Raw genomic sequence first — 9,942 nt, forward strand, 5'->3', positions numbered from 1 at the left:
TCTTTGTGCCTTTGTTTATGCTGTCCCCTGCCCCTAGTGGCTCTCTTTCTGGTAATCTTTTAAGCCCTCCCCCATTAGCTCTGCGGAGCCCTTGGAGCAGAGCTGACTTTTCCCTCCCTGCTGCTCCCAGGCCACTTGGCACTCTGGCAAGGGCTGATTATCTAGGTTCCGGCCTCATCCCAGCCCCTGAACTCCCAGTCCCTTGCATCTGACTTCCTTCTGCCTCCCTGACCACACAGCACAGTCTAGTACAAACTCAGGGTTTAGAGCACGGAGCTTCTCCCTGTGATTTCTGCCCCTTTATTTATACTCACTCTTGGGGCCCCCACTCTCAGAAGCCCACTTTCAGGATCCCCACTCTCAGGATCTGTGCCTCTTGGAAGTGAAGCTTCCTTTCCCAATCTGACCAGGTCATGCCCTTGGGAACTCGCACAGCCCCTCCCCTAGGCCTCTCCCCAAAGCTTCCTGCTTATTGCTGAGCAAAGCACAGGCTGTCTGTGGCACAGCTTTCAGCAGGTGGTGGGGGACATGGGGCAGGGTGGAGAGTGGGGAGTGGGGATGGGGGCTGTTGTCAACCTTCCTTTTCAGGAAAAATGCAGAGAAACTGCTTTAGCCCTGTGGTTGTTAGTGGTTGTAAAACTCCTTTATGGTCCTTTGGATTCAACATCTTTTATGGTCTCACTTTGAATTTTGACCACTACAACCCCCCAGTGGGACAAATGGTCTGATTGTTCCTGCTGAGGGAAGGCTTCAAAGGTAAGCACATGAAGGCTGGATAGCAGAGCTGGGATTCCCACAGAGATGGGGAGGCCTAAGGAATGCCTCACCTTGCCAAGGCTAGTCCTGAGAGGGAGGGAGCATGGCAGCTTTTGAGAACAGCCTCAGAACCCCCCAGGAGGCTTGCCCTGTGGTAATATTAGCCCATAAACCCTGCCTTGAAAGGCTGTGGAGAAGTGATGGAGGACCCAGCTAGCTGCCCTGAGAAGCCTCTGTCTCACTTTGAAATATTTTTTCCTCTTTTAATCTTTGTACTGTTTTAGGATGATAGAGTGATAGTTCTAGGCTGTGGATGGATTTGGAGACAGCCCTTTGTACCCACAGTGAATAAAAGCATCTTTGTCACTGGTTCAAGCAGCTGGTTCCTACACAAGGTCAAGATCAGTTGGGGTGAAGCAGACTCCTGGGTCCACCCCACTGGTGAGGACAACAGCCTGGGCTTAGGGCCCCACTGGCTTGTTTCTATCTTGGTCATCTCTGCTTATCATCCCCTCATCCCTGCCTTCCACTTCCTCCCCGAGCAGTCAGTGCCCAGGCTGATATGTGTGGGAAGGGGGCTCAGAAGGGGCAGGGCTGGTCCTGCCTTGCAGCTTCCCCTTCCTTAGGATGCTTGGACCTTTTGGAGCCTGCCAGGGGTGTGTGTGTGGGGGTGGAAGGGGAACGGTGGGGGAGTATCTCTGTGCCACCACTGTTTGAGTGCTGACCCTTTGCTGTGTGGCCTTCCTCCCCTCCATCCATGTCTCTTTTAATTCTGCTGGGGAATGTGTTGAAGCGCTAACAAGTACTCATGTTGCTGGTGAATTGCCTCCATGGATATTGTTCCGGGAAGCGGCACTTTTTCTGCTCATCCTTGACTCCATGACAAGGAATAACGGCTTGTTAGGAATTTGCCTCTGCGTTGAAACATGGGTGGTCAGAATGGGCCCCTTTCCCTTTGCAGCCTTGACATTTGCCTCTCTCTTCCTTACCTCTCGCCCTTGCATCCATCCTTTTCTTTTTCTTCTTTTTTTTTTTCCCTTCTAGTGGGGGCCTTTGCCTTTACTTGTTAATCCTGTTTGTAGCAAAGCAAGCTGAAGGAGGAGTTCCTCTCTGTGATCTGCTTCTTACTCTCCACCTACCTTCTCTTCTGTACTCTCCGCCTCCTATAAAGAGAGAGGAATGCCGACCTAACTACCGCTGCCACCCTAACTACTGCTGCTACCACTGCTGCCACCACCGCTGCCACCACCACCCTGGTAATGTCCATGCTCCCTTAAATCAACCCAGAGCCAGGGCCCTGTTGGTCAAGGGGAAGCTTTGTAAATAATCCTATGAGTGTGCCATCCTCAGGTCCTGGAGTCTCCCAGGCAAGGCCAGAGCCTCTGTGAGATCGCTCAAAAATGCCAAGGTCATGGAAGACAGATTGCTGTGCTGTAGAAAGGTCTGAGAAATTTTGCCCTTCTAAAATTAAACCACAGTTGAGCTCATACTGTGTGTGTATAAACTTTTGTATCCTGCTTTTTTCTTAAATTCTATATCATCAGCATCTTCCAATGTTATTACATAGTCTTCATGGTCATTACTTTCCATGCCTTCATCACAGTAGATCATAGAGTTCTGTCATAATTAACTAAGCCTTTTCTCTTTTAGAAGGTGTTTAGAGAATTTCAACTTTCTCGTGAGTGTAAACAATTCTGTAGTGCACATTTTTTAGTCTGAAGTTTATTCTGTGTTGGTTTGTTTCCATTTAGGAGCATTTCCCCTGGCTAGATTTTCAGATGTGGGATGATGGGTTCAAAAATGGTTTAGTCGGTGTGGTAGCTCATGCTTATAACCCCAGCACTTGGGAGGCAAAGGCGGGAGGATTGCCTCAGCCCATGGGTTCGAGACCAACCTGGGCAACATGATGAGATCTCATCTCTACAGTAAATCAAAAATTAACTGGACGTGGTAGCACATGCCTGTAGTTCCAGTTACTTGGAAGGCTGAGGTGGAAAGATTGCCTGAGTCAAGGCTGTGGTGACCACGACCATGCCACTGCACTCCAGCCTGGTGACAGTGAGACCCCAACTCAAAAAATAATAATAAGGTTTACATATTTTTATAGTAATAGTTCTTTATATAAATGACCAGATTGCTTTCTGAAAGAGAAGGCTTTATTTTCTCAAGTATTTTTCTGCAACATCTTGAAAGTGCTTGGTGCCGCTTTCTTGATGTATTCTATAGAAAGCCTCATTTCCACATCTCGATGCCTCAGGCCCTGGGAGAGGCAGATACCCTGTGCTGGCTCCTTGAAGCTGGGGCTAAACCCAAATGGGAACATTAAACAAACATCACAGCCCTCACTGACATTGTGATTTTGCTGTCAAGTGTAGATTCCCCCCTTCAAAAAGAGCTTATGACCATTTTGTATGACTTGTCTGGAGATTTCTGTAAATCTTATGTTTTAGTAAAATATTTTTTGTTATTCTAAAAAAAACACAAAACAAAAAAACTGTGTCGTCTGTGCTCACTTCACCCAGAATCCCTGCTGGGCTGTTCTAGGAGTTCAGTGCTCTCTGAAGGCAACTTTATGGCCCTTGTCCAATCTGTGTTCCTGTATGATAGGAGTCAAGGATGTGCTCACTGTTGAGTGTGATTACTTTGGCCCATAGAGAACCACTCTCTCTGCCTGGTCCCTCACCCTGAAGGGCCCATTTCTCTCATTTACTGGGTGAGGAGTTTAAGTCCCAGATTCAAGTTTTATTGAAGATCCTCTTCAAGCTCTGGTCTACGATATTATTATGGTTAAAAACTAGAGCTCAGCCAGGCACTATGGCACATACCTATACTATAGTCCCAACTCAGGAGACTGAGGCTTGAGCCCAGGAGCTTGAGGCTGTAGTGAGCTATGATTGTATCATGGCACTCTAGCCTGGGCGACATAGCCAGACTTTGTCTCTTAAAAAAGAAAAGAACAGAACTATAGCCCATCTGCGATAGACTCATGGGCGAATAGGGATTAGCCCTCTACAAACTCAGCATTTATATTATCCTAGGCTCTTCCCAATAATTCTCTGGGGATCACCTCCCAGCCTGTCCACTGTCCCAGGACCCACACCTAAGCCTGTGAGCTCCATCAGAGCTGCTTCTACTGCTGATCTATTATTGCTTTCCTGCAGCCAGTTTAGTTCCTTCCTCTTGGTGTCTGAGTGGGCCCAGAAGAGCACGGGGTGGGGGTGGGGGTTTTTCAGCAAACATTGCCATTAGCTGCAGACCTGCCCCTAGATTTGGTGCTGAGAGCTTGGGGGTAACTGTGTGCATGGTGGGATAGTGGGGTGGCTTTGTGATGGGTCAGGGCATGTGTATGGGAGCAACGGTGTCTCTTTCGTCACGTAGAAATTCTGATCCATTGAGAGTCGTGGCTTTGGGTTGATGTTTCCAACCTCACTGCTGCTGTGTCTCTTGGCAGAGAGGCTAGGTATGGTCAGTTCCTAAGCCATCATGGTCTGGGGTTATGTCTGCTAGTGTCACACAGATGGGCCTGGCGTCCATGGAAGGCAGGGTGGTTGATAGAACAGATCTTCTAGAGGCTGTTAGGACTTGGAGGAGGAGGGACCACGCCTTTCTGTAGTTGGTCATCTGTCCCCTATTGCAATCAGGGGAAAGCCACACTTGCCTTCCCTAATCACAGTTAGGATTTTCCTGGTTGGACAGACTCTAGTTCCTGTCCTGAACCCCTCCAAACACACACACACAAAGGCTGCTTGCAAGTACGGTGCACATGCCCAGAGAGCAGGCGAGGCATAAAAGGGGCAGTGGAGCTCTTGGGAGAGGCATTCTCTGCTTACCCCCCATTATTGCCTGGGTTCCACATCTCTCACAGTAATCACACAACAGCTTCCTGACTGGTCTTCTTGCCATCAATTGGATTTGGGCACAAATCCCTCCTTGGCATACAAAACATAATTTAAGACTCCCTGTGACCTAAATGCAAGATGAAGCCTAAGCATCTTAGCAAGCACCTAACCCTCCTCCCTCCCCAACCCACCTCATGGTTTGGCCCACCTCTACCTGCATGTCCCATTCTAGCTTCCCCCATTCTGAATTAAGTATAGTTCCTCAGATGTTCTCTTTTCTTCAAAGCCTTTACAGATGCTCCAACTGTGCATGCCTTTCCCTGTTCCTACAACTGTCTTCTCTCCTTCCACTGCCTCCAGAGTCTTTGCCCGGTCTGATTCTTCCTGCTGTCTCTTATCCCCCTCCTGTAATGGCCTCTGCTCAATCATTTGGGGATGTTATATATTTGGGGGCCTTTCTTCCTGTCTTCTCCCTCTGAGAGCCACCAGTTGCCCTAGAAGACTGGGATAACTATAATAACGCTTGTCTACCAACATATGATAAAACCCACACTTAAAAAGCTGGGTCTTTCAAAGGGACTCCTGCGCCCAATGTGCCCGCTGTTCTTCAGCAAATGTGACTTCCCACACATTTCACAGGCCTCTAAAGGTCTCTTTCTTCTGCCGCTAGAGACTCTAATCGTGTAAGCCACAGGGAGCTAACTCCCTTGAGTCTTAATCCTCTTTAGAAATTCCCCCTCTGAGGGAAGCAGGATTTGGGAGGAATCTTGAAGCTGATTGAGAAGGACACTGCAACACTCAAGAAGGTGGAGCTTCTGGGTTGAGTATCAGAGACATTTTGGAAGGTCTGACTGTTCAAGATGAATGGAAAAACCTGTTTCTGTAACAAAGACAGTAGCTAACATTAGTTGCCAGACAGTGGACTGGGGTCTTTTCAGGCATTGTCTCATTTAATACAACACACCTGCTATCCCCGTGACACAGAAGAGGAAACTGAGGCCTGGAGATTGGATTTGTTTCAAGTCACATAGCCAATAAGTAGAAAGTACTAAGTAATAAGTAAAAAGAAGCCAGCATTCCTGGTATAGAAATGCATGTGTCTGTCATAGTGCTATATCTGTCCTGGCCTGCAAAGGCGCTTGATAAATGTTTACTGGAACAAATGCTATAGCAGACACGCTGGATGAATGTACTGATTGAGGAGGGGCAGGAATGAAGACTGGGTGTCTTCCCACCTCCTGTTAGTGGCAGGGGTTGGTGGGCTTGCCAGGGCTTGTCTTATCAAGAGAGGTGAATGCCCAGATGTTACAGCATTTCACCCAAAGAAGCCTAGAAAATGCTTAACTTTTCTGTAATCTCAGGGGAAGAAGAAAGCCACTTTCCTCCACTATTCTACTGGTCTAATGTTTCCAGGGGCCTTGATGAATAATAACATCTGCTAAAGTGCACCATGCACTTCCCTTCTCCCTGCTCACATAGATGAGGCTGGGATGGAAGGAGGGATATGTAGTTCAGGTTATTTTGGAAAAGTGCCTAACCAGTTCTAAGTGTGGGCCAGACACTAGGGCACCTCACTGAATTGAGAGAGCTGTTGTACCATCCGCAGTGAAGGGGGTAAAGCCAGGTCTGCTTCTTGGGCTTCTCCATGCTGCCATTGATCATGGGCCTTGACTTCAGAGATGCCCATTCATGGTTCCAACTCTTCAGTTCCTGGGAGAGGAAGAGTGCTTTGTTCAATCTCAGCCAGGTGTCTACTTAGATCAAATAGTCGTGACCAGCAGGCCAGGTCCTGTGGTACAGATATGGCCAGCAAGAACCTCTGCTCCAGCTATCGGGGAGTGTACAAAGAGAAGGAAGTGCTGTTATGACCTGGGCAGCCATCCTTGGGTGTACTTCACAGGTGTGAAAAGGCTTGGTTGACACACCTCCTTTTGCTTGTTGGAGAAGTGTCCAGGGGGACTGAATTGTGTTTGAATATGTAAGACTGGGTTAGGGTGAGGGTTGTTATTGTTAAGACTATTCAGTGCATGCCACGCATGTAAAAGGACTCATCTTGGGTCTGGTATATGATCTCCCCCCCAGTGATGATGATTCCAACAACTTCATAGTGCTCACATGCAATTTCTAAACTTTGAACTTCTTTGAACCCATGACCTACACAGAATTAGCTGAACGTAGAATTCTGACTCAACTTTAGCCAGTGGAGCAGCCAAAAACACAGTGTGCCTTGGGCTCAGCCTTCTCCCTTCACCGTGCAGGGTTAGAAAGCTTTGGCAGGGACTAAAAAAATTTAAAAAGGAGCTCTTGTATGTAAAGTGTTTCCTAAATTCATTTACTATTCTCTCAGCTATTTTTTCTGAGTTCCTGGTGCCTGTCTTTCTCCAAGTGTTTTGCTTCCCTGAGTCCCCCACCTGAGGCCAGATGGCTGTGGCATATCTGTATGTTCTGTATGCACACAGGGGCAGCCTTGTGGGATTCCAGTTTCTGAATACTCTAGTACTCTTTCAGGGCCATGGAGAGAGAACTTTGCACATCCCTCTTTTTTTTTTGAGTTGAAATCTCACTCTGTCACCCAGGCTGGAGTACAGTGGCATGCTCACAGCCACCCCAGCGTTGACCTGCTGGGCTCAGGTGACCCTTCAGCCTCAACCTTCCAAATAGCTGGAACTACAGGCATGCACTACCTGCCCAGCTTATTTTTTGATTTATTGTAGTGACGAGGTCTCACCAAGTTGCCCAGGCTGGTCTTGAATCCCTGGGTTCAGGCAATCCTCTCACCTTGGCCTCCCAAAGCTCTGGGATTACAGGCTTGTACACATCCCATTTTTGAGACTGTGTACCAATTGCAAGCCCTTGAGGACACTTTTTCTCCAAAGTAGGGGACCCTGATTATGTTGATCCCAGGAGATGTGGGGATGCCAAAGTATAGGGCCCTAGCTCATTTCTTTATGGTGTATCATAAGGATTCCACTCAAGATGAGAGTATATATGTAGAAGGGCTTTGTAAACTGCTGGGAGTAAGGGGTGGCATTGTCAGTGCTGGGATTGTCTTGCCAACCTGGGGCCATGGGAGTTGGTAAGAGCAGAACCCTATCTTCTATGACCCCCGAGGGGGCACCCCTTGGTTGTAGCCTCCCAGAAGAGGTTGCCATCTGGCATTGTGTGTTGAAACCCATCCATCCATTCATTCATTCTGCCAGCCAGTAACTATTCATTGAGCTCTTATTATATGACGGGTTATGTTCAAGGGCGATTGAAAAACAAAAAATTTCAGCCTTGGTGAAGTGCAGTGCTTCACACCTATAATCCCAGTGCTTTGTTAGGCCCAGGCTAGAGGGTCACTTGAGGCCAGCCTGGGCAATATGGTGAGACCCTGTCTGTACAAAATATATAAAATTAGCCAGATGTGGTGCATGCTTACAGTCCCAGTTACTCAGGAGGATGAGATAGGAAGATTGCTTGAGCCCAGGAGTTCGAGACTGTAGTGAGCTGTGGTAGCACCACCACATTCCAGCCTGGGCAATAGAGCGAGACCCTGTCTCTAAAAAAAGAAAAAGAAAAAAAAAATTCTCAGCCTTCATTGAGCTTGCATTCTAGTAGGGAAGACTGAAAAGTAAACAAGATAAGTAAGTAGAATATGCACTGCCTTGGCACCAGTTGACTTGGTACTTCAGGACCCAGTGGTTGGCACACTGTGAAGCAGGTGTCCCTCTATCTCTTTTGCATACCCTGTTTCTCTTTTGTGTATTACATGGCTTCCTTCCCTACACTGTGAGCACCGTAAGTGCAGAGATTGCGTTGGGTTTGCAGTATTTCTCGAGTGCCTAGTTGAGTGCCAAACGGACACATGGAAGGCACCAAGGTGATAATCAAACCATAGTCAACCATATACAGAGGGTAGAAAGTAAAAGTCCCATAGGTACCTAACTAATGTCACCAGTTTCCTGGATCTTTCCTGTAGTTAGTCTTGTGTGTGTGTGTGTGTGTGTGTGTGTGTGTGTGTGTGTGTGTGTGTGTGAGAGAGAGAGAGAGAGAGAGAGAACACAAAGGATGCATGTGTTTAAATACCTTTTTCACCTTTCCTTTTTGAGCTTCCTTAATTTTTTTTTTAACAGCTCTGCTCCATTATCTGGATGTACCATGATTTATTGAATTAGTTCCCTAGTGGTGCTTATGTCATTGTTTGCATTCATTTGCTATGGTGAACATGCCACAGTGAACAATGTTGTTCATAGTCATTCACACAAGTCCTCCTGCAGGGTACATTCCTAGAGTGGGATTGCTGACTCAGAGGGCATGGCACTCTACAGTGATTTGTAAAGTGAGGGCAGAAAAGTGAGGCCCAAGAGTTAACTGATGACCATGTGTAGTGTTCTGCCCAAAGGCTTTAAGGAATCTGATATCACTTTTTTTGTTTCTGCACCAGGCTGGAGACTCCATGTTCAATCGTGCTAAGCTCCTCAACATAGGCTTTCAAGAAGCCTTGAAGGACTATGACTACAACTGTTTTGTGTTCAGCGATGTGGACCTCATTCCAATGGATGACCATAATGCTTACAGGTGTTTCCCGCAGCCCAGGCACATTTCTGTCGCAATGGATAAGTTTGGATTTAGGTAAGAGATGTTCGTCAGAGTTGCAGTACACATGTTTCTCTCTTCTATGTTGACTAGGAAATGTAATTCCTCCAGCCCAGGAGTACCACTTTAGGCTCGAAGAGAATGCCTTCTCTGAGAAACGGGTACTTTGTTAAGTCCAAAGTCAGTTATTATGTGAGAAGAAAGAGGAGTCTAGAAGTGCTTGTAGTCTCTGCACATCCAGACAAGAACAGTATTTAATGTTTGAGATGACTCTCATCTTTAGGCTCCAGATACTATATTTTCTCACTTTCTTCTTTCCTCTGTCTTACACGGTTGCCAAGAAAATTGGAATAATTTTCTCCCACTGAATTCTTGAGCTGGGATATCGGCTGATATTCTTTGACACTTTAAGGAGGAACATGATTCTGTTCCCAGCAGGGCATAGACTTCTGCTTAAATACGGATCCCTAAATTTTCCACCAAAATGTCTCTAGTGAAGAGGCCAGCCCAAGTGGCTTCCTAGGGTATAATCAAAAGCATATTCCCATAGGTGAAAAGTGACCTTGTAGGCCATTGTTTTGTCTTAAAGATAAATAAATAGCTGGGTTCGGTGGCTCAGCCTGTAATCCCACGCTTTGGGAGCACGAGGTGAGTGAATCGCCTGAGCCCACAGGTTCGAGACCCACCTGGGCAACTTGACAAGACCTCGTCTCTACAATAAATCAAAAAATTAGCCAGGCATGGTAGCGCATGCCTGTAGTTCCAGCTA

The 9,942-nt window shown here is 47.0% G+C and overlaps 1 protein-coding gene across 2 annotated transcripts in view; it reads left to right on the plus strand.

The window, feature by feature from the left end:
• B4GALT1 (beta-1,4-galactosyltransferase 1) overlaps positions 1-9,942 on the plus strand; it is a 59,210-nt gene that overhangs the window by 39,531 nt on the left and 9,737 nt on the right. For both annotated transcript variants that reach the window (XM_021707249.1, XM_008074486.1), the window contains one exon: positions 9,022-9,209. In XM_021707249.1, coding sequence (XP_021562924.1) covers positions 9,022-9,209 — 188 coding nt within the window. The remainder of the gene's footprint in view (positions 1-9,021; positions 9,210-9,942) is intronic.

This window comes from Carlito syrichta, unplaced genomic scaffold (genome assembly GCF_000164805.1).
Source record: "Carlito syrichta isolate Samal-C Ts95f unplaced genomic scaffold, Tarsius_syrichta-2.0.1 Scaffold316469, whole genome shotgun sequence".
Taxonomy (NCBI): domain Eukaryota; kingdom Metazoa; phylum Chordata; class Mammalia; order Primates; family Tarsiidae; genus Carlito; species Carlito syrichta.